At 45.6% G+C, this 24,862-nt stretch overlaps 1 protein-coding gene across 1 annotated transcript in view; it reads right to left on the reverse strand.

Moving 5' to 3' along the window:
- LIPC (lipase C, hepatic type) overlaps positions 1 to 24,862 on the reverse strand; it is a 158,341-nt gene that overhangs the window by 125,954 nt on the left and 7,525 nt on the right. Inside the window, exon 2 of the mRNA XM_045899978.3 lies at positions 11,699 to 11,825. Within this exon, the coding sequence (XP_045755934.1) occupies positions 11,699 to 11,783 (85 nt within the window). The 5' untranslated portion in view covers positions 11,784 to 11,825. The remainder of the gene's footprint in view (positions 1 to 11,698; positions 11,826 to 24,862) is intronic.

Consider the following 24,862-nt stretch of genomic DNA (forward strand, 5'->3'; position numbering starts at 1 on the left):
AGAGGGAGAGGGAGAAGCAGCCTCCCCGCTGAGCAGGGAGCCTGACATGGGGCTCGATCCCAGGACCTGGAGATCATGACCCGAGCCAAAGGCAGACGTTTAACCATCTGGGCCACCCAGGCGCCCCACCTCCAGCTCTTTCTGATTCAATATCACCCATCCTTATCATGAATCTCAAGGGCGGGAGCCCCTCCCTCTGTGTGGCATGAAGGTGGTGGCCAGGGCATGGACATGGACATGCCAAGGGGACCTAGTCATGGAAAAACAGCAAGACCTGTGTTATAGGCTGCAGGGGGAGTCTCAGGAGAGTTCTCAGGTGTTCTCTTGGCGTCAGCAAGTCTCAGAGAAGCCTTGGAGAGTCCAGCTCTGTGAAAGCAACCCTGTACCTAGAGGATTCTTGAGGGAATAAAAACATTTTAGCTTTTTAAAAGTATCCTGGATTATCTTCAGTTGGCCCAGAACTTTCAGGTTTGGCATCATGGGGCCTCTCCTTTCTTCAGGCTGCCTGGGTTTGTTTGCACCTTGTTTACGAGCTTGACTTTGGGAACCAGGGACTGTGAAGGAAGCTGAGATACGAGGGACCAGAACTTTGTCCACACACAGGTTTCCTGCTGGGCGTGGCCATCACTCATAGTGGGTGTGGGGAGGGTAAGTGTTCAGTTGGAAGTGGTCAGGCCCAGAGAGGCTCAGAGCATGTCCCAGGCTCCCCTGGTGCTGACACCCACGGTAGGATACTCTGAAGGCCAAGATCCCCGTGTGGGCTCTGAGGGGGACACCAGCATTGCCAGAAATATGCATCAGTGAGAATCCCAGGGACCTTGGGAGGCTTCTCCTGCCCCTGGCCTTCCAGGCAAGCCCATGTGGGCGTCCGGCCCTGGAGGAAACTGGCATGGGGAAAGAAGTGGTCTGATGGTCATTTACTGCTTGGATTGTTCGTACAGAATTGTGCCTTTGTCCTCCTGGTGTTTGGGAGCCTTTGAATCGCTCAAGGCAATTGAGTTGCCCTAGGGTTAAGGCACTGGGCAATGTCTCATGTTTAAAGGGCATAGAACTTGGCTTTCATATTTTTCTCTCCCGTTAACATTTAAACAGCTGACTTCAGATGAGGCAGCCAGTGATGGTCTGAGGGCGCCGTGGTGACCTCTCAACGAGTCCCTCTGACACCCGGGGTCTCAGTGCTAGAAGGGACCCTGCATGCCACTCAAGGGAAATCGGAGGCACAGGAGGTGAAGGCAGCCCCCCCAAGGCCGTGCAGCGGGCACAGAACAACTGAGAGACCTTGAAGACACTCCCCGAGGTCCTTGGGGTGTGAGAAAATGGAAACAAAACACAGCAGCACCAAAAACCAGCCCTGTGGACAGCCGCACCAGGATGTTCCCAACTGAACACAGACGATGGCCACAAAACAGAAACTGTGCTGCCAGGACCTTCTAGGTCTGCGTCTGCGACAAGACAAGAGGAACCGAGAAGGTGACTAACCACTCCCCTGTCCCGACCCATAGCAGCGAAGGCCGCCCCTATATCAAACCAGCACTAGCCCCACCTCCCCTTCCTGCCAGCTGCGTCGTTATTGACTAGGTCATGCAATCGGGAGTTTACAGTAACTACCTGGTGATTAAATTATGAAGACATTCGGTCATTGAGTTGCCCACCCTCCCCTTGACAGACTCTGAGCCAGAACCACCCCCATGGCCCCCCCTTCTCCGTCTCAGCCAGCAAAACCCAATCTCCTGAGGAGCCCCCCTTAACATCTCACGCTGCGATACCCCGGGGTTTCTCTGGGGTGGAGTCTTTCTTGCTGCAGTAAGGTCAATAAGCCTTGAACTTGAGTGTGATGAGTGTGCCGCAGGTGGTCTTTGGTTGGTGAACTTTTACATCTGTCAATTGGGCACACTGATACCTACCCAATAACTATTCTTTACAGGGATGTTGTAAGAGGCAAGAGGTGTGACGTGGGTGGGAAGGAGTTTTTCAAGTTGAAATTGCTCTGGGTCTCTAAGCTAGTGCGATGTGGAATTTCCAAATAGTTCTCTTTCCAGACTTAGAATACAGTACTTTTTAAATGGAAGATTCCTATTCAAGCCTCTGTTTTGTGTGCCTGCCTCATTTCATTGGCGTAAATCCCTCCTACGATTTAGTGCGAGGAATAGCAATTAACACGAAAACTTCAAAGACATTTACCCAAGGCTGGGGCCTGCCTGGGAGGAAGATCTGAGTGTTTGTGGGTGCCTGCCTGGTGAGGTTGCAGAGCTGGTGACTTCTGAGCACCACCCCTGTCTTTTCCTGCTGATAACATTGCTTCCACGAGGGAGTGGCTGTGGTTTCAGCCAGGCTGAGAGATAAAGCCAACCACCCAGCAAAAAGGCAGCCAGCAGCCTCATTCCTCCTTTTTTAAATTATTTTTTTTTAAAAAAACACCAACCTCAGTGGTGGCCCTGTTGCTCCAGGGTGAGTGCTAAACTCCATAGCCTGGCCTCGGAGACCCTCACCTCTGGCCATTTCTTTTTAGGGGGCCCACCCTGGGCCGCGGCAAACGTCTCTGGGCTTCCCAATTTCATGATCCTTTTTCAAGTGTCCAAGATTGGTTTATGCTTTTCCTTCTGCTTGCCACGTCCTTCCACATCTTTTCCTTCAGAACTCAACCCAAATATCACTTCCTCTATCTTTCCAGCTGACCTTTTCTGCCTCAGGGCCTGATGATGTTTGTACGTGATGTTACTTGTGCACTTACTACATTGTATTGAAATTATGCTTCTCCCGATCTCTAATCTATGCACGCATGCACCCTTGCCCCTGTAGGGAGCCAGAGACCCCGTCAGTTGGGAAGCTCCTTGATGAAATGAAATGTGCTTTTTCATTTTTGTATCTACAGGGATGCGGTTTGGTACTGACCATGGGGCCTGGTACACAGTAGGTGGTTAATGAATGCTGTAATTTGCTGCTGTTGATCTTGTTATGTTTCAGTATCAAGCAGGATGTTGTTTTCACTATTTGGGATTCTCTTGGGACAAGGAAGCTGGAACATTTGTCACTGGAAAGTTTTTCACAATCAGAAAGGCCAGTCCTCTAGTCAACTGAGAATCCATGGCTCTGCCTAGCTTTTGGAAATGCCCGGCTCATCTGAAAAGAATTTTCTTGATCCTGTTTTCAGGCCTGCTGAGGAGGGGTTCACTGTGTATGGTTCATTAGCTATTGCAGCTAGTAATTTCCCACCAATTACAAGTAACTCTCAGCTTGGGGATTTCTCTTCATTTCAAGAATCACTTTCTTTTTGCCATGCCCATATTTTATTTTGGAGGAATAAATTGCCATGAATATCATGGGGTTTTTGTATTATTTGGGCTACGGTTACCCTTGAGGGAGGTAAAAATGCAGGATCAGTCAATGTTGATTACACCCCCTTCCCTACCAGGAAACTTCAAAATGAAGCCAGATTTGCCCTGGAGGCCTGCGTTATTTCTGTCGGAAGAGCCCGAAGCCTGGAAGTCAGGACACCTGGGTTCAAGTCTTGTTTTGCCATTGACTAGCTATTTTGTTTTCCTAGTAGTTCTCCATGTGTTGTCCCAGATCAGTAACAGCACTTGGAACCATGTCAGAAATGCAAATTCCCAGGCCTGCCCCAGGCCCCACTGAATTAGAAAACTCTGCAGCCAGGGACCAGAAATCTTACTTTAATATGATTTATTTATTTAATAAATATAGTAGGATTATTTATTTTATGAATATGATTTAAGATGACCTTATTTTAATAAGAGTCTGATGTACACTGAAGTCTGAGAACCACCGATCTGGTCAAGGCCATTTTATCATTTTGATATAAATTTATGTTTAAAATTATTCAAATCATCAAAGTAAATCTACACGCACACACACGCAAATACACACTATAACATTATAAAAATTTTGGAAGAGACAAAAATTTAGATATACATTCAGCTGAAGTATAAACATTCTTGTACATTTTCTTCTAGTATTTGTTTTCCTCACACGTATTTTCACAGGGTTGTAATCACCAGGACCCGCACAAGTTTTTTCCCGCTTAACATAAATACTGTAAATACTGTTCAGTCCTGCCACCTCCACATCTTCATCAGAACTATTCTGAAAGGCCACACAACACTTCCCGGAACAGCTGTGTTTCCCGTACTTCACCAGAACCCGGGTGAACTTGCGTATGTGGAGGTGAAAATGCTCTTGGACAGACAAGGAGGCCTCCCCTTTGAGGCTTTTGATTTTCTCTTCATCTCGCCCCTCCCCACCAAGCACCACCGTGGAAAAATCAAAACTTTGAGTGTTCCCGGAAATAGAGTCACAAACAGAGAGGAAAGGGAGGTTAGCCAACAGCCCTGAGTTTTCCAGAGTCATCCAGAAACTGGGATCCTCCCAAGCCTGAAACCCCCTCCTGAAATCCTGAAGCAGTTGGGTCCTCACTGCGCCACCTTGTGGCTGTGTCTATAAAGTGCACCTTCTCTTGACAAGCATGGGCGGCACCCCAGTCTTTCAGCGCAGGGGAGCCCTTTGGAGTCTGTCTCCTTGCCCTAGGCTGGTGCCTGAGGGGGAGCTCCCCTCCCTGCAGGGCTGGCTGCGCTCCCTCCCATTGTCCTGGTTTCCACACAGGCTGAGGTCCAGCCATGACCCCCAGCCTGCTTGGCAGGGATCCAGATGTCCTGCTTGGCCCTGGCCAGTCCCTTTTCCTAGTGGGTGGACCTCAGCCCCTCAGAGAGGGCCCCTCTGTCAAATGGACACCCTCCTGGGAGCCTGCATATAATCACCCTCCTGGCTGTGAGAAGGGCTGTCCCTCTGCCTTCCACGGATCCCGTGGATGTCAGGGTCACCAGGCTGAGGTCAGCGTGGACCCATTCCGTGCAGAATGTAACTGGGACTGCTCAGCCCTGCCTGTGGACCAGCCCCCACTCTCCTTTCCCCTCCCTGATGACTGGCCTACGAAGACCCAGCATGCCTTGTGGCACTGTGGCAGCTGGTGCGGGAAACAGGGCAAGGAGAAGGTGGCAGCGGGCATCTCCGAACTGGCTAGTTGGCTTTTGGCTGGATTACTCACTTGGTGATTCACGCGCTACGGTCAGTTCCCAGCCCCAATCAGTTTCTTCCACAATTAGCCACTCCGTTTCTTTTTGAAAAAATGTACTATTCACTTGACCCAGAATGAAAGAAGACGGGTGCGAGTCCTGGGTCCCCTGGGAAAGGCAAGCAGGGTGGAAGACGGGCCTGTCCTCTTACCCCAGGCTTGTCCTCTCTGGGTGTGTTACCCTCAGGAGGGCTCGAGGGGTTGGGCCAGGAAGTCTGGCAGTGGATGAGATCTGCCCTTTAGCACAGAGAAGATAGCATGTCACCAGCATGCTGGACTCCGGTTCCCTGTGCATTCCCCATGAGCGAGCTCCATCTCTGGATGTCACCTGCAACTTTACTCACAAATGACCTTCCCCTTCCTGAGGCCTATCAGGAATTCGTAGGTCCCACTGAGGGGATAATTCTGGGCCTGAGCCTATGATAGTGAAGGTCTGAAGTGACAGTGCTAGGTAAGGCCCTTTCCCAGTGGTGCCCTTGGGACAACAAATCCAAGACCAATCTAATTGCAGCTAATCAGGATTTTTTTTTTTTAATTTTAATTCTTTCTCTTACTTATAAATACTTAAAAAAAAAAAAACCCACACTCTACGGCCTTAAAAATTCTTTATATATATATATATCTTTAAATATACTTCTAATCCTTAGCCGTATACATGTATATTGTTTTTTCATAGTTGTGATTCAATAGGTAGGTTATTTAGTTCTGTTTTTTCCCCCACTTTCTTGTGTGCAGAATTTCCGTATACTCCCTTTTAAAAGCTACAAGACCAGTTGTTATTTAACTTTTTGGAGGTCACAGGTCCCTTTGATAATCTGCCAATCTTATGACCTCTCTCCCCCAGTCAAAGTGCACAGATGCTCGGCCTTGGGTGCCATCCAAGGAGGCAGCAAGACTCTTCGAGGGCACCCCCCTCGAGCCAGGTTAATATCGCTGGTGTTACACTGTGAGCACCCGAGGGCCAACATTAAGCCCTCCATTTGTGAATTCCGTCTTGATTACCCCCAGAAGTGCCTGGAACTTTTAGTACTTTAGTCGGCATTTGAAACAATACTTGTTTAAAGTTGGACTTTGCGCTAGCTGGGTGATTTATTGTTAGGCATTCCAGTTGTTTCCAGTATTTGGCACTTGGGACCCAGGCCAGCTGTCAATCTACCTACCTGCGATTTGCTTTGCTTTTCTTCCTCCCAGAAGGCCTGTTTTGGGGAGGTGTTTGGGCTTGAAAACCATGTGCACTTTCTGGGCTCCGTACCTTTGCTTATGCATAAGGAAAACCTCCTCTTTTGCTCCAGTTCCACCCTGTGAGACCATGCTCAAATGCTGCTGGCCTCCCCAGAGCTCTCCCTGTGCTTGGAAGTCACCCCTTTGGCCTCTCCCCTGCTCCTTGTTCTAGTCCATTTGGGTTGCTGTAACAAAGTGCCACAGACTGGGGGACTCGTAACAACGGAAATTTATTTCTCGTGGTTCTGGAGGCTGGAAGTCTGAGACCCGGGTGCCAGAGTGGTCAGATTCTGGCTAAGAGTCTGCTTCCTGGTTTCCTCACAGGTTGGAAAAAGAGCAAGCTCTCTGGAGTCCTTTTGATAAGGGCACTAATCCCATTCAGAGGGCTCCACCCTTATGACCAAATCATTTCCCAAAGGCTGCACCTCATATACCGTCATATTGGGGTTAGCATTTCAACATGAATTTGCAGGAAACACAAACATTCAACCCACTGTACTCCTCTCTAGTGGTACTCATCACATTCCGTGTCCTAGTCGAGAAAATTTTATATACACATCTTATCTCCTTTATTAGACTCAGTGATATGCTTCATTTTAATATGCCTCTGCTCTGTAAGACAACGTTATTTTCAGTAATATTGCAAAAACAAGGAATTGCTGTTTTCTTAATTGGTTCTTTAGTTTTAGAGCAATGAACAATTTAAGAGGAAGAACACATTGCAACTTTGAAGACACTCAAATGCATTAAGAGTATTTCCTGTAAGAACTAAAATTTTTACTTACCAAACAAAATATAGTTGAGTCTTGGAACAACACAGATTTGAATTGTGTGAGTGCAAATACACGTGGATGATTTTTTCCCCCATAAATACAGCACAGTACTGTAAATTTATTTTCTCTTCCTTATTTTTTTTTTTTTTTTTTTTAAGATTTTATTATTTGACAGAGAGAAACACAGCGAGAGAGGGAACACAAGCAGGGGGAGCGGGAGAGGGAGAAGCAGGCCTCCCGCGGAGCAGGGAGCCCGATGCGGGGCTTGAACCCAGGACACTGGGATCACGATCTGAGCCAGAGGCAGACGCTTAACAACTGAGCCACCCAGGCACCCCTCCTTATGATTTTCTTAATAACTTTTTCTTTTCTCTAGCTTACTTTCTTGTAAGAATACATATAATACATATACATGTATGTGTTAATCGACTGTTTATGTTATCAGTAAGGCTTCTGGTCAACAGTAGGCTGTTAGTTGTTAAGTTTTGGGAGAGCCAAAATTGTATGTGGATTTTAGACTATATGAGGAATCGCTGCCCCTAATCCACGCGTTGTTCAAGGGCCAACTATATTACACATCCCAGTTCATTGTAATATCTGTCTTACTGTTTTACACCGTAAACGTAATTCTAAGTGGTCACATAAGATAACAGCATGGAAGTTCTCAGGTTTTGCTTCCTTGTCTTCACAATCACTATGGTATCATCTTTGATTTTGAATTTGCTGTTTAAATGTAGGAGAATGCAGTAAGTACCACAGGGGTTGGAGACATGAAATGGTCAAAGCCAGCTGGGAGGATTCGAAACCATGACACCTGCAGTGAGCACGTCACCTAATGGGTGAGTGTCAGGGACCAACCACATAATGGGGCGTTCTCAAAATTAACATCGACGGAGAACTTCATATTTATTAAAGGATAAGTAATAGAAATGTAATCATTTGAAGGTTACATATATATTAATGAAACTCAACAGTAACCATGGCAGTTGTTTGCCACTTTGGTCAAAAAACCATTTTGAGGGTGTAGGAGGTTTATTTTTGTCACTGACATTATTGAGAATTGTGATAATGAAAAAAAGACCAACTTTTAGGAGGTTCTTTTATTGTATTTACATTCCCTCTGGAAGATGGCCTCCTTATTACTGACTTCGGGGGTACATGGCTCCCACCTCCCCACCCCTGGTCCACCCCTGATTTGACAGCTCGGGGTGGGAGTTGGGGCTGGGGGCTGGCTGGGCAGTTGTACACTGTCTATTGCCCAAATGCAGTGGTTCTGTGTGTGCGCCGAGGCCCTCGGGATGGCCTATATGTGGCCTATATATGAGGTCGATTTTCTTCATGTACTCCAAACAAAGCAACACATCACAATCCACTGAATACAGAAACAGAAGAATCCAGCCCTCTCCCATGAAGCCAGACCTTAAAGAAATCGGCAACACTTCTTTGTAAAACGATGCCACTCTTCGGACTCCCTTTTTATTGTTGATGTTTGGAAAATACCAGGCATTTCTCATAATAGTATACGTATTGACATGCGATGAGTTTGCTGTTATTTTTAAAGGCGTTAACATTTATAAAACTCTCTCGGTTTTGGTCTCTAGTATGGTAAATATGGATAGCTGTATTCCATACAAAGAAAGCTCTTTGGGGTCCTGAAGAATGTTTCGGAATGTAATGGCTTCCTGAGACCAAGAAGCTTGAGAGCCGCTGAGTTCATGGCCTGCCTTAGACACATGGCGCATCCTGGCGCACAGTGGCTGAATGAGTGAGGGACTGGGTGGGTGCGTGTCAGCGGCAGCTGGGATGGGAGGGGGGGAGGGGCGGAGGCAGTGGTGGACACCTGGGGGGTGGGGTTGCTGGGGGCTGGGCGCGGCAGCTTCCGGTTGAGAGCAGTGTTGGCTGTCATGGCAACACCAGTGGGGTGGGTCTGGGCCTCAAGCAGTGAGGTCTGGGGATGAGGGTGTCCTGGGGTCTTCAGGAGGCTCCACATATCCTGTTCCCCTTGATGCTGACAGATTGGAACAACCACCCCGATCTGTCTTTCTGGATGGGACCTGAGCGGAATTGTTTTCGAGGGGCCTCTGGCTGTCCACTCACTGGGAGCGAGCACAGTGGAAAGAGAGGCCCGGAGCCTCAGCCAGACAGATCGAACTCTCCTTGCTTCTCCCTGCTCTGCTCTGAACAGCCATGGGACCCAAATGCTGGCTGACTCTCCGCTATGGCGAGGACAGGCTAACATCCGGCACATACTGGGCGCATAGTACCTTCGTGGGTCCATGAGTCAAGTCATTCAAAAACACAAAAAGAGGCTGGGAGGGGTGGGGTTAAGGAAGAAAGGTCCTTGGGGGAGTTCTTCCTGGCCCATGGCTAGTGACAGTGGGAGCTTGGTATGGACCAGAGTCTCCCAACACTCGACCCACTATGGACACTTTGCCCTGGTTGACTTGTTGTAGGGACTGCCACGTGCATTGTAGAATGTTTAGCAGCATCCCTGGCCTCTGCCCACCACATGCCAATAGCACTCTCTCCCCAACTGTGACAATTACACATGTCTCTGGACATTGCCAAATGTCCCCTGGGGGACAGTTTTGCCCCTGGTTGAGGACCGCCAGTCTAGATACCCGTCTGACAAGGCCTCCACGGCGGGCGCTTGCTTGCAGCCAGTCTTGGAAGGCGCCCCAGCATCATACGCACAGATCTGGCTCACTCCTTGCAGGAAGAATTCTGCCAAGGGATTCTGCTCTCAAGGGAACAAGAGACCTCCCGACTCTGATCCTTTCCCCCGAAGGACCCTCCTGCTAGCCGCGGCTGCTTCCCTCGGCTTTTGGACAAACCAGGCCCTGGGACAGCCGTAGCTGACCAACACAAGACCCGTTGAAGGAAGTCTGGACAATGCCCAGCAGCCTGGGGGAGGCCGTCCTGCCCTGCAGCCTCCAGCCACCGCGTCTCCACTAACAAACACTCTGGGCCAATCGACAGCACCATGGATAAACGGAGGGAGGTATATTCACAGGACGGAGTGCTTCTGCCACCAGAATGAATGAGTCACCACCACATACACGTGCCCCGGATGAAGCTCACCAGTGTAATGTCGAGTGAAAGAAGCCAGAGGCAAAGGAGCACAGGCTTTATGCTTTCATTAACGAAAAGTTCCCCTCAAGGCAAAATAATCTATGTTAAGGCTCAAGGAGTACACCAAGGAAGCTTCTCGGATGCAGGTTCCGACTACGAAGAAAATTCACTGGGCAGTTAAGATACAGGCACTTTTCTTGATATATATCATACTTTGATAGAAAATAAGCAAACAGGGGCGCCTGGGTGGCTCAGTTGGTTAAGCGACTGCCTTCGGCTCAGGTCATGATCCTGGAGTCCCGGGATCGAGTCCCGCATCGGGCTCCCTGCTCGGCGGGGAGTCTGCTTCTCCCTCTGACCCTCCTCCCTCTCATGCTGTCTCATTCTCGCTCTCAAATAAATAAAATCTTTAAAAAAAAAAATAAGCAAACAAAAACAACATTCTGGACCAAAGGTCAGGACAGGTCCTTCAGCAAAATCCTCGTCTACCCAGGGAATAAAAATCATCAGCAATTTTGCCTGTTTGGCTCTAAATTCTTATTGTCATTTTTGGACCTGACTTCATACACAGGATGATGTATGCAAAATAATGAGCACATGTTCGGCACAGATAATGCTCAGTATATGGTAAATAATTAATACTACAATCAGTTATTAACCGGCTTACGATATAAAATAATACTAAAATAAAAAAAATTTTTTAAAGGGGAAACAAGGTTCTGGAATTTGCAGGGATATTGGTTACTAAATTCCTCACTCTCAAGGCTTTTGGAGCTCCTTCTAAGCATAGTCTTTGAGGAAAGAAAAATCTAAAGCTTCTACCTTAGAGTTACTAGCTCTTGACCAGCACACACAAAAAAGTCCCAAATACCTGTCTATTTGGTCACATTGTTCAGTGTACTTCATACCTGTCACTTATTGATCCAATGCTCTGTTTAGCCAGGAACCGGGAATCCACCTACCTGATCAAACATTTGGATCTGTCTTTGGCCATCAATCTAGTTTATGAATTTACAGATCAAACAGGTGTGACTGCTGTTGGATTCCTCAGTCTCACAGTAAACCTTTGGCAGAAAAAAATGAAGTCCAGAAAATCTGCAACGCTGTCTCTCCTTTAGACCAGACTGGAAACAGGACCCTACAAATCCCTCTCTCCTCCCAGAGAGCCGACAATCAGACAACCTCAGCGAGACGGAGCATTTCGTTGCAAACTATGCTCCCCAGCCACAAATTAGATGCCAAGTTAGCGCTCAGGAAGATCCAAAACTCTTTCAGATCATTCTCCATCCAAGTCTTTGCTTGACTAATTCTGAATCAGACATGGGAGAGACTTCAGTGTAAGCTGCGAGTGCGTTTAGACTTCTACCCCCAGAAAGATCTCCTAAAATTTCAATCTTGCACAAATGGCAGCTTGTCCTGTGACCTGTGACTCCACTAAGAACCAAGCTCTGTCCCACACCATCAAGAACCACTTGGATTCATCGCAAAGACAGACATTTAAAAAAGAAAATCCATGCCCATCTCCGCATAAAAGGCAAGCTCTTACCTAGTCCCAGGCTTTGTCCATGGGCACTTGATTGGATAAAGACGCACAAAACCAAGAAAATAGAGACACACGGGGGACTTTCCATTTCTCCTGTCTCACCCGGGGTCCGAGGTCTTCTTGCTAATTTCTGAAGTTAAAGAGACCAGATTGCCTATTGGTACTTTGTTGGGGACGCCTGCTCATTAATAATTAACCTTTAGCCATGGTATCCAGTGTTCGCTTCTCTGACTAGACCCCAACCCCAGGTCTAACTATTTCGAATACAACAAAGGTTGATGTACAAAAGCTCTTTTTAAGTCCTGATAGATTTTGAAAATAAAATATCTTGTCATATATTCTTACCTTCTTGGGCCAAATTAATTAATTTAAAGTTAATGTGTTGGGAAATTCTGTCAAAGGTCAGGGGTTGCCTCGCTCTCCCTCTGTCATCACTGCGTTGGGGATGTTGGCTCATGGCAGAGGTATTTCAAATTGCAGGCTAAGCACAAAGAAAAAGAAAAGGGCTCTGGGACGCAGAGAGCTACCAGAGGGTCCATTTTCTGTTGGGTTTAGCAAAATTGCTGGTGCCTGAAGTTAAAGAGTGGTGGGACGATGTTTCTATAGCTGAAAGAGACAGAAAACCTCTAACGTCAGTGTAGGAAGGAGCAAAGATGCAGGACTGGATGCCTTTGCTGGGGGCCCCTTTGGGAGATGACCCTAGAATAAACTCTCCTCCTCTGTGCTAATTAATGCTCCCACTGTGTAGAGGACTGAGAAGTCAGGCCACTCAGCAAAACCAGGCAGGGGAGATGTTCCTGTGTGCAACTCTCATGATATTCTTTGGGTCTCTAGTTTTATTTAAACTTTCTTTGTTCAACTTTTTTTTTTTTTTTTGCATACCTACTATATGCCAGGCCCTATTTTAGGCACTTGGGACATTCAAGCGAACAAAACAGATGAACGTTCCTGTCTTTGTGAAGCTTATGTACCATCGGGGGTGGGAGGACTCAGATGATAGACAATAGACATAATAAATCAGAGATTTATAGAGATTGTAGAATACAGTGAAAGTTATGGAAAAAGAAAGTATAGCAGAATTACGGGGGTGGGGGATGTAGTGATTTTTTTAAAAAAATTTTAAAGATTTTATTTATTTGAGAGAGAGAGCACGAGCGGGGTGAGGGGCAGAGCGAGAAGCAGATTCCTGGCTGAGCAGGGAGCCCAACACGGGGCTTGATCTCGGAATTCCGGGATCATGACCTGAGCCAAAGGCAGATGCTTCACCAACTGAGCAACCCAGGTGCCCCGAGGTTCAGATTTTAAATGGAATGGTCAGAGTGAGCCTTTTTGGGAAGTTGAACTTTAAATGAGGGTTTCGGTAAGTAGCTTCTGTGGACATATTGGGACAGAGTAGCCAGTGCAAAGGCCCTGAGGTAAGAGTGTGCCTGGTATGTTCCAGGAACAACAAAGAGACACCCTTATAAAGACTTTGACTTTTATGATCTGAGACATAGGGAACCATTCTGAGCAGAAGAGTGACGTGATTTTATATTATTTAAAAAAAAATCATTTTGGTTTTCGAGGCTAGGAACAGATTATAAATGAGCAAGAGTGCAAGTGGGGGAGAATGTGAGGAGGTCATGGCAGTGATCAGTGAGAAGTGATGGGGGCTTGCTTCAGCGTGGTAATAGTGGAATTGGGAAGTGGTGGATGTGTTGGATATATTTGGAAGGTGGGTGCAACAGGATTTCCCGACTACTGGAAAGTGAGAGGCAAGGCAAAGAGATGCGTTGAGGATGACTTCAAGGACTTTGGCTCGAGCAAGTGGACAATGGGGTTGATAACAGCTGAGGTGGGGAAGGCTGTGAGTGGAGCAGTTTTGGTGGAGGAAGATGATGCAATCAGCTTTGGCCCTGTGGCCTTTGAGATGCCTCTCGGACAGTCAACTGGAAATGTGGAGCAGGCAGTTAGATAACTTGGGGGTTCTGCTCTGCCAATTAACTCAGCAAGATACCAGTGAATCCAAGCAGCTCTGGAATGCCAAGACCGCTCCCTCCCAAATTTCTGCAGAGTACACTCTCTTACCACTTTCTACATGGGAAGAGGTCTTCAAAGTTCTAGCTCTCAAAAGTCCTGGCTTCACCAAGAATTTCTCTACTATCATCTCAAGCCAGTTTGTTTTGTGAGGCTCTCCTGGGCCGGGATAGGAGGAGAGATGTTGGTTTCCTTTCAGGGGTGCTGTCTGCTCCCATCTGCCCAAGCTCTGCCTGCCTGGCCCATCACCTTTCTGTGGTGGTTTTAATGCACCAGCTCTGTTGTGTTTCCTTGAAGCTAGCCAGGGAGACTCCTGGCAGGGAAAAGAGGAGGACTTCACAGAGAATGAGGTTTCTAGGGCCTGAGGATGCTGGGTCTACCATCTACTAGCTGAGCGAAATCTAACTTAACCTTAACAAGCCGCATCTCCTCCCCTGTAAAATGGGATAACATGAGCCAGAGATAAGATTCTGAAATACCCACTTACTATTATTTTTCTCCTGACATCTCTCTCCCTTGCTCTTCCTCCCTCTTAAGAAGGGCAATTCTAGGGCGCGTGGGTGGCTCAGTTGGTTAAGCGACTGCCTTCGGCTCAGGTCATGATCCTGGAGTCTCGGGATTGAGTCCCGCATCGGGCTCCCTGCTCAGCGGGGGGTCTGCTTCTCCCTCTGACCTGCTTCCCTCTCGTGCTCTCTGTCTCTCATTCTCTCTCTCAAATAAATAAATAAAATCTTAAAAAAAAAAAAAAAAGAAGGGCAATTCTACAAATCTTTCGTTTTCCCAAAACTTGGCTTCCCAGAAACCCTGCTGGAAGATGGTAAGAACCCGAAGACGATAGGGCTGTGTGGTGTTGGCAGATGAGCGAAAGATGCCCCCGTGCCTGGCATGAGGTACGAGCAGCAGTGAGCTCCAGGGCTACCAGCTCCTGTAAGATGGGGAGGACAGGCCCCTCAGTGGCCACTTGTGTGGATGGGTGACAGAGAACCAGGTGCCACCCTCACCCCCAGGCCTGGCGGTTGTGTCTGATCCAGAACTATGGCATAATGGGGTGCGGATGGAAAGGAGAAATCCAGAGGGCCTGAAAAACACGAGTTTGGAGTCAATAATTCCGATGGCTTACAGAAAATAGAGACAGGTCTTGTACACCAGAATTTTCAGACTGAGATCCATCCCTGTACAAAAGCAGATATGTCATAGTATTCGAGATTTGCATGTGAAGTGCCCAGCCATGTGCCTGGTTCATACTTGAAATTCAGCTCATGTAGTGACTTATTTTGGAGGCAACATGCTCAGTGGTCAAAAGTCGAAGCTTTGGAATGAGAGAGCTCTAGGTTCAAATCCCTGGCCTATCACTTTCTAACGGGGTGACCTAGGCAAGATGTGAGTGTTCGGAGCTTTAACTGTTGTCCTTCATTGTACAGGGACTGCAAATGCCTTCCTGATCGGATTAGAGGGGGTCACGGAAAGAGGTGAAGCAATGTTGGCCAGTAGGAAATGATAAATGACCGCTATTATTATTGCTGACTTGTTTTTAATTTACCTAGGGAATCAAGAGGGTCTCCAGGAGATAGATAACAGCAGGACCACAGTGATGAAGTGAGAAGGGTAGGAAAACAGAAGGGTCTGGACCAGTGGCTCTGAAATCTGAGCACTGGAATCAGAGTTAGCCCCAGAGCTTGGGGAGAGGACGGGTTTGAGGCCCATCCCAAGAGCAATCCAATTAAAGCTTCTGGGGCTGAGGTCCGAAGAACCTTCGTTCTAAAGTTCTCCAGGCTGTTCTTTGTCACACGAAGTTTGAACCGTTGCCTCCAACTGGTGCTTGTGAGGTCTATCAGGGCACAGGAAGGAGATAATAGGCCTTTCAGATGTCTTTATATCTCCTGTTCTAGGCTGATTATTGGTACCCCTCTAAAATTCATACGTTAAAAGCATAACTCCCAAGGTGATGGTATTAGAGGTGTGGCCTTTAGGAGGTGATTAGGTCCCAAGGGCAAGCCCTCACGAGTGGTGGGAGTGTCCTTATAAAAGAGACCCCAGGGCGCCTGGGTGGCTCAGATGGTTAAGCGTCTGCTTTCGGCTCAGGTCATGATCCCAGGGTCCTGGGATCAAGTCCCACATCGGGCTCCCGGCTCAGCGGGGAGCCTGCTTCTCCCTCTGACCCTTGCCCCTCTCATGCTGTTTCTCTCTCGCTCTCTAAAAAATAAATAAAATCTTAAAAAAAAAAAAAAAAAAGAGACCCCACACAGATCCCTTGCTGCTTTGCTCCTACAAGGTTACAGTGAGAACATGGCCATCTATGAGGACCTCCCCAGACGCTGCATCTGCCGGTCCCTTGATCTTGGACTCCCAGCCTTCTGTTGTTTATAAATTTCTGTTATTTACCCAGTCTGTGATAATCTATTATAGCAGCCCAGGTGGACTAAGGTATCACCTTAGAAAATTTTGTGTGTATATATAATGTTTATAATACATTCATACTATATAATTAGAATATACACTATGGAATATATTGGTGATATATAATTTACAAGCATATAACTACCCATATATTTGGTGGGGTGGAGTATTAAAGGTTTTTTTGTTTGTTTGTTTTGTTTGTTTTTAGAGACGGAGAGTGCACGTGCGGGGGTGAGGGGCAGAGGCAGAGGGAGAGAGAGAATCTTAAGCAGGCTCTACACTCAGTGTGGAGCCTGACACAGGGCTCGATCTTACAACCCTGAGATCATGACATGAGCTGAAATCGAGAGTCAGACGCTTCACCTACTGAGCCACCCAAGAACCCCAAAGTTTTTTTAAACTGATAAAGGTGAACCATCGAAAAGGTGTGAAGACTCTACTGTAGAGGGATAAAGTGGTTCCCAGGCCTTAATGACCTAACTGAAATGTGGTTGACTCCATCAATACATTGGAAAAGTCAGTAGATTGATTAGTGGAATCTGTAGTCACTTCCATGCTGAAGAAAGCCCAGCAGTTTATGGGGGAATCTTCATTTCCCATGAACTGAAAAGGGGGCAGGCCTGAGCCCCATGGAGGCTGGAGCCTCCTGCAGAGTAATCAGCACTGTCTGTAATCCTCGGTCTAAAATAATAATGGTTTTATAATTAGATTCTTAAAAATTGCCCAATTCTTGCTCTCTTTTAATTTGAAAAGCTTCTTGAAGAAATGGAAATTTCAAGAGACTGGCATTTGATGACCTGCCTGTCACCTTTTCCTTTAGTGTAATGGTGATAAGAAAGTTAATCAGAAGAAAAGAAATAAATATTTTACAGAGATAAAGAGAGCAAGTTCCTGGTGGGGAGAAGCCAGGGGATCACGGTGAAGTTCACTTATGAAAGAAATGGAGTTTTATATTCAGAATCAGCCATTCTTGCTTTCATCTTCAGAAACTGGGGATATGCAAGAGAGGCAGCCCCGGGTTGGAGTTCTCAGACAAGAGTAACGGAAACAATAACTTTTGGGCTGGTACTATTATTTCCCTCATTGTGCGGTTGAGATTTAAGAGATTAAGAACTGGGACAAAACCGTATCTTCCCAGGAAAAGGCAGAGAGGAGGGAAATCAGGGCCATCTGAGCCCGGGGTCAGATTCCTTAACAACCACTAGCCCTTAATCCCTATGTGTTTGGTTTTCCTTGGGACTTCACAGGGCTTTCTTTCCTACACCTTCACCGTATTCCACTTCCAAGATGAAATTTATGATGCTTTCAGGATCATGTCACCTTCCTTTAATGCTGCCGGGGGGCAGGCTGCCACGGGGAGAATGACCAAGCTTTTATTGGGTCACTGATCAGTGTGTGGACATTCTTATACCATGTGGGAGTATGGCAAAAACAAGAAAGCTTGAAACATGTCCTCGTTTGGAGAGGGGTTGGCCTGGAGTTTAACCTTTCCTTATCGTTTTACTTTTTTTTTTTTTTAAGATCAGTAAACAAATGAAAGGTGAAAACAAGTTTGCAGGTAATGTTTTAGATTCTTTGAAAGAATGAAGTGTTTCAAACAGTACAAGCAGGTATTTATTCGGTGAGATCATCATGCCTTTACTGATAAAACTTTGCAGATAAACTTTGCATCCGCTCTGCCTCTGACTGGTTTTGCATCCCCAGGCAGATTCTGTTAACCTCTCTCTGGCTCAGTTTTCCCATCTGTAAAATGGAATCATGAGATCAAACGTTATCACATGGAAGGAGCCTTTAACAGCCCTTGGCAGTCAGAGCTCACTTGATTTTGGTAACAAATGAGGTAGGAATTATTTCCCCCGTTGTACAGGTGAGAAAACGGAGGCTCCCAGATTCCTTGCCCAAGGTCACATGTCTAACTGATATAGATTGGATGGGAGGACTTCTAGGTCCCTGGAAGCTCCGTGGCTCTCTCGTTCCCAGTCTAAAGTGAAGAGCCAAGTAACTAGCGAGCAAATAGTTGAGCTCTTTCTGAACTTATTTTTATTTCCTGCTCTGTGCTGGCCAGTTACTCTCCCTGTCAGAATTTCAGCTTCTGGTTTGTGGAACAATTAAAAAAACAAACAAACCCAAACCCCAAAACCAGAGGAGTCTTTTTTTTTTTTTTTTTTTTTTTGTGGCCAGATACTCTGCATCCAATAATGCATCTTATGAGGTTAGTCATTGCAGTAGAATGGCAAATCTTTTCTTTTTTTTTCTTTGTTTGCATCATGCTTGGAAGCAAAAAGCCAAGATTTAAGTTGATTTAGAACAGCCAGATAGACATGGAACATTGGTGGCTCCTTAACATTTGCCAAGGATCTTCTCCTCTGTGGGAAAGAGGGAGGGTATAGCCTACACTCTGCCTGTGTCCTCTAGCTGCTTGGGCTGTTGGTGGGACTTGGTGACGGGTGATGATGCTGGGTTACTTGGGGAGACCAACCAAGCCATGAACTGGATGGCTGTTTACAGCAGAGCAAAGACACGGTTTGGGAAGGTGGGCCATCAGCGTGCTGGCTTTCTCTGAGTCCCATGCTTCTGACTATGGGATTCCCAGGGGCACTGAAGCATCTCAGATTGAAATGCCCAAACCTCTCTGCAGCAGTGAGTATTCGCGCCATGTCACACAGTCCTCTCACAAAAGCTTTCTGGGGTTAGCAAGTGAAGTGCTTGGCTGCGAAAAATCAAGAGCAGTTCCCAAGGATCTGCCTCAAGTGCTACCGATGGCTCATCGTTTCTCCAGCATCTATGGTATCTTGATGCAGTTAGTCATTGATTGCTAGGCTCAGGGGTTAGCAGTTCAGGGGCCAACTCCCAAAGATGCCAGACTTGCTATGTGACTCATTGAAACCTCAGAAACAATCCTATGACACAGGGGTGATTATTCCCTTTTGTACAGAGAAGACAACAGAGGATTCGGGAAGTTTCCAACTTGCCCAAACCCACATTCTAGTAAGTGGTGGAATGGGATTTGAATTATCATTGTCTAACTCCAAAGCCCACACAGCAAAAAAGCAAGTTTGCCAAGTGTGCCATCCTCACATAAGTAAGGTGAAAGAAAAATGAGATTGTACTGTGTGCTCTTGAACGGCAGATAAAGACGTAGATCGTGTCCTTATTATATTACCATTTTCCAAACAAATGTTCTCAAGGCCTGTGTCAGCTATTTCATGGAGAGAGCCCGGAAACAGCCCACAAGACTAGCTCAAGAGAGACACCACGGAGACACCATGGTGGGGTAGAACTATATACTTTATATACAGAAGAATTTCCCCCAATCAGCAGTAAAAAAGTCCAGCGAACATGAAGGGGCTGGAGTTCTTGCTCTTGAAGCTTTGTTATGGACAGAACAGAGTGTTTGACAGGGAATTGTTGGGGCAAGCCTACGCTACGAATGACCTTACTTACCCAGCAGTGCCAGTTACCCACATGCTCTTGAAACCATTTGGGTTAGATCATGCCCAGGGTCCTCCAGAAAGCCATGGGTGCTTTAACAGGCTTTGATAATTCTGCTAAGACATACTTTTAAAATGTTATTTATTTTATTTTTTTAAAGGTTTTATTGATTGATTGATTTGAGAGAGACAGAGAAAATGAAAGAGAGAGAGAGAGAGCGCACACAAGTGGGGGGAGGGGCAAAGGCAGAGGGAGAAGCAGGCTCCCCACTGAGTGTGGAGCCCGATGGCGATGACTCCATCCTAGGACCCTGAGATCATGACCTGAGCTGAAGGCAGATGCTTAGCCGACTGAGCCACCCAGGAGCCCCAAGACATAACTTTTTTTTTAAAAAAGATAAGATCATGGCTCTCATTCAGATATTAAAAATGAACACATGGAAAGTATTTTATTTAGCTCATTAATGAGGAAGCTGGTAAGGGTGTTGTTATAACTTCAAGGGAGAAGCCCCCCCTCCCACAAATGTATATGGATAAAGGAATGTTGAAAATAACATGCATATGAAAGCACTGCAAGCTTCTTCCGGTGTGGGAAGAAAGTCAATCGACCTTCCACACAGGACAGGGCAGAATTTGCATTTTGCATTGCTCCTAGTTATCTGTAGTGTACGGAGTTGTAAAATGCCTCAAGGGCAATGAACGCCTGAATCAGATAACCCAGGACAGCAGCGCAGTGCATAGACAATGCATCGTTTTCCATTGAAGCACAAAATCTCCCCTGTAATTCCTATTGTTAAGAAATGATAAAGGGAAGTACTTAGCTACAGAATTCTAAAGATAGCAGGATAAGTTTCCTTCGGGAGGAAAGGCTGTCTCTCTGTATCTTTGTGTCTTGAGCAGAGGCTTTGTGATAAAGGAACTGGATCTCCATGCTGCCCTCTCCCTTCTTGGCTCATTTAGTGGGCAAATTATTTAAAATCTTTGTGCCTCAGTTTCCCCACTCTAACACAGGGGTAGTACTATTATTAACCTCAAGGATTTGGGGGAAGAATAAATGAGAAAAATCCATGAACTGTGCTTAGCACAGTGTCCAGCACAATATATGTCCACTGTGATTATTTTTATTAATTATAATGTTTCACTGTGCTTTTTTTTTTTTAAGATTTTATTTATTATTTTAGAGAGACAGACAGAGAGAGCAAGCAGAGGGAGGGGCAGAGAGTGAGGGAGAGAATCCCAAGCAAACTTTGCACTGAGTGTGGAGCCTGACGTGGGGCTTGATCTCACCACCCTGAGATCATGACCTGAGCCGAAACCAAGAGTCGGGTGCTTAACCGACTGAACCACCCAGGGGCCCCTTCAATGTTTTTTTTTTTTTCTCCTACACTTCCATGTTCCTTCCCTTTCTCTTTTTTTGCCCATCTATCTGACCATAATAAAGAACAGGAGAACTAGTTATAATGTATAGTGTGTAGACGGCATCTCTGTCCTGTTCTTTAGAAATTAACTATGTAAGTTGTGATGTAGTCCTTTCTATTTAAAAAAAATAAAGCCCCCTCTGTCTGATATTTGCTTTCTTGGGTTTTGAGTAATTCCCATCGCCTGTGTTGAATCAGCCACCATGAATTTAAATTTGAAAACGTGGTTCCTTTTCTCAAGTTAGTGGCTGGAGAAAACAGGCCCTCAAGGGCCCCCCCTTACAGCGACTAGTATCTCACAACCCGGCCCGGAGAGGGGATTTTCTGGAGTCAGGTCTAGGAGCTTGGTGGTGAGTCTATCCCTAGTCAGACTCCTCAGACTCCAGGGGCCATGTCCATGGGCCAGAGAATCCATGTACCCCTGGGGGAAGCTCGTCACCAGAGAGGATTATCCATATGGTCCTGCCCGGGCCAGTTGGTGCAAATCTGCCTTCGAGAAGTTCATTTTTTTCCCTTTGGGTCTGGTGGAGGCGTGATCTCTTCAACCCCAAACAGCAATTCCTGAATGTCTCAGGGTTCCATCAGCCCCAATTCTTACGCCTTGAGAAACTGTCAGACATTCAGGTGAAACCCACAGGCACACCTGTCCTTGGCAGCCCACATTCTGCCAGGGTGGAACAAGTGTTTGCTCTCAGTGAGCCAGTTTAGGGAAGGAGCTCTGCCTGTAGGCAAAGTTCAGGGATAGGAGGAAGAAAATATTGCTGTGTTTAGGCTTCCTTTAAGTTTATGGGCCTGGAGCATTACCCTGGAGAGAGCCTTTTTTCACTCCACAATTTCACTCCTAATCTGATGGTCCCGAGAACTCCTGGGCTAGCAAATTGTCCTCCTGAGGCCTTGGGAAACAGCTGAGATGAGATCTCAGAGGTCAGCAGGTGTGTAATTGGGATCTCAGAGCTGGGAGGACAACACAGTCCGATTTACACAGCGTTCCCCACCTCTGGGGACTCTTTCTTTTTGCTGTCATATCATCCCCAGAGCAAACCTGCTTGTTTTAGCTCTTGGTAGAAAAGTAACTCCCCTTGTCCATTTTTCACAGGCAATGTATGAACAAAAAAGGAAGTGGTAGGCTGTTAGTGGGAATAGCAAGACCCAGTCTTGGCCAAACTTGGTGCCATGGAGAGAGACATGGACCGACGGCAGAAGATCTGGGTTTGAGTCCAGCTCTGCCTTGGGTCAGTCGTGACCTCTAAATAATGATAGGGATAATGGAACCAGTGACCTCACAAGGTCATGAGAACGAAGGATGGTAAATGTCCAAACACCCTTAAGCCATGAAAGGACCCATGTGAGGCAGAGACCCCAGACTGGGACACCAAGTGGATGAGAATGTCTGTGGAACCAAGAGACTGTGAGACATGGGGTTGAAGCAATTCTGTTTCCTGACCTCTGAGCAGGGTCCGCCTTGCTGACAACAGGGTCCTGGGTGCCACTAGCAGAGGGAAAATTCTGGCTTCTAGTGCAGTAGGGCTCAGGCGGGAGTGTTGAGCTGCCCACTTCAAGTGGTTTATGGACTGCTTCACAAAAATAATTCCCTCAGACTTTGGAAGTGGGGGTCAAGGGCAGCTGAGATCTGGTGGCCTACAGGTGAGCTGAGGGCTACTGCAATTAGGGCATTCCTGGGGACCACACTGGTACTTCCTAGTGGACAAAGCCTGGAATGTTCGGTTATTAACCTAAAGGATTAATATTATGATGAAACTTGCTTTAGGTGTCTCTTTGCCAGTCCCTCTTGTCTTCATTGCTTCTTTGACTGAATTCAGAGCCCTCGAACTGCCTTCAAGATCCACCCCCCTCCTCCTCATCCACGCCCAGGAAAGTCTTTGCTCTGGTCTGCTTTCTCCCTGGAGACCTGTGAAGAGAGAGGTTTGGGTGCATGTATAGATGAGCTCCTCCAAACTGTGCACATGGATGGAAGAGAGAAGATGCCAGAAGGCTGAGTCCTGGGAGTTCCAACAGTTAGAAGTCAGGTAGATGAGGAGGGACCTGTCCACTTCTGCCAAAGTATTTCTTAAGAATAAATTCTTAGTGGTAGTGTTTCTGCCTAAAGGGTGGGAGTGATATGGTTGTAAATGAATGTATGAGTCAATTTCTGGGCAGCTTCACCAGCACTGGATATTAGCATTCAACTTCTTTTTTTTTGGTTCTTTTAGAATATGTAAACTGTCATCTTCAGGCGGCTGGCTTTCATTTACATTTCTTTGATTTCTAGAGAGAATTAACATTTTCCCACTCTAGTTTGTCTACTAATTGTATTTCCCTTCCCCACTCTAGTTTATCTACTAATTGTATTTCCCTTATGGGAATGGTCCTTTTTACCTATTTATCTTTTAGAAATTGACATTGATTTTACAAATTTAAGTTAGCTATTTGTGATAGATCTTAATTCTTTGTAATGTTTGATAGAAATATTTTCCCTCTTAAAAAATCTTTAGTAATGCTAATTTTTATAGTGAAATCATTAAAATTGCTTCCAAGCTGAGAAAGTTTAAAATTCTCCCAGAGAGGTGATAAACACTTTTTTTCAATTTTCCTCTGTATTTAGATTTTATATTTAAATCTTTAACAAACCAAAGCTTATTTTGGTAAATATTTTATTTTAAATAACTTTTCTATTATAAAATAAATATTTATTATTGAGAAGTAAGAAAATGAAGGGCAAAAATAAAAACATAGTGAAGAAGACCCATAATTTCACCATCCAGAGACAATCACTGTTGTCATTTTGATTTGGATACCTCCAAATTATTTTTCCTGCCTATTTCTTTATTTATTAAAGATTTTATTTATTTGACAGAGAGAGAGGGCTCAAGCAGGGGGAGCGGCAGGCAGAGGGAGAGGGAGAAACAGGCTCCCTGCTGAGCAGGGAGCCTGATGCGGGACTCGATCCCAGGACCCCTGGATCATGACCTGACCTGAAGGCAGACACTTAACCAACTGAGCCACCCAGGTGCCTCTTATTTGTTTTTAAAAATACAACTGCAAACAAACATACTGTACAAATGCTTTTATAACCTCTCTTAACAACATATTAATGAAATATTTCAGTGGCGTTAAATATTCTCATAAAATATTATTTGAAACAGTTATAGAGTATTACATTCTATAGATGTACCATAATTGCCTTAATTCCTTATTTTTTTTTATCAACTTAGTGTATCTAAGACATCACTGTGATAAACAATGCTGCTATAAAGATACCTAAGCATAAATCTTGGCACACATTTCTGATCACTTCCTTTGTTCTTAAATTTCTTAAAGCAGAATTTCTGAGGCAAAGGTTATAAATATGTATATATACATATATATACACGCATATATATATATTTTTTGCTCTTTCACATACACTGCCAAATTAAGTAAATTTATATCATTTTAAGTTCTTGTCAGCAGTGAATGGATATGATCTCTCCTCCCACCTGCCTTTTCCCCCTTGTTAACATTAGGTATTCACAGTTTTGCAATTTCATGTTCAACTGATAAGCCGAAATGATATATGTATATTTTACTTTTTTTTTAACTAGTGAGTTAAAGTTGGCTTTCCTACCATTCCCATTTTTATTGGTATTTTCTTTCTTTATGAATTACCTGTTAATGATTTTTATATATTTAAGATACTAGTTTATATATTTTTGTATTTTTTATGTATTTTTAAAATTGGGGTGCTCATTTAAAAAATGATTTAAAACACAGTATAGTGAATATTTATGAATACCACCCTGCTACTCAGATCCATCAGATCCTAACATTTTGTCATATATGCTTCGTACTTTTGTTATGAAATTCAATACCTGTGTATCTCTCCCCAAACCCAGTCTCATTTTTCCCGGCTCAGAGGCAGCCCCATC

This window comes from Mirounga angustirostris, unplaced genomic scaffold (genome assembly GCF_029215605.1).
Source record: "Mirounga angustirostris isolate CCGP_5_RB_7025 unplaced genomic scaffold, mMirAng1.0.hap1 SCAF_9, whole genome shotgun sequence".
Taxonomy (NCBI): domain Eukaryota; kingdom Metazoa; phylum Chordata; class Mammalia; order Carnivora; family Phocidae; genus Mirounga; species Mirounga angustirostris.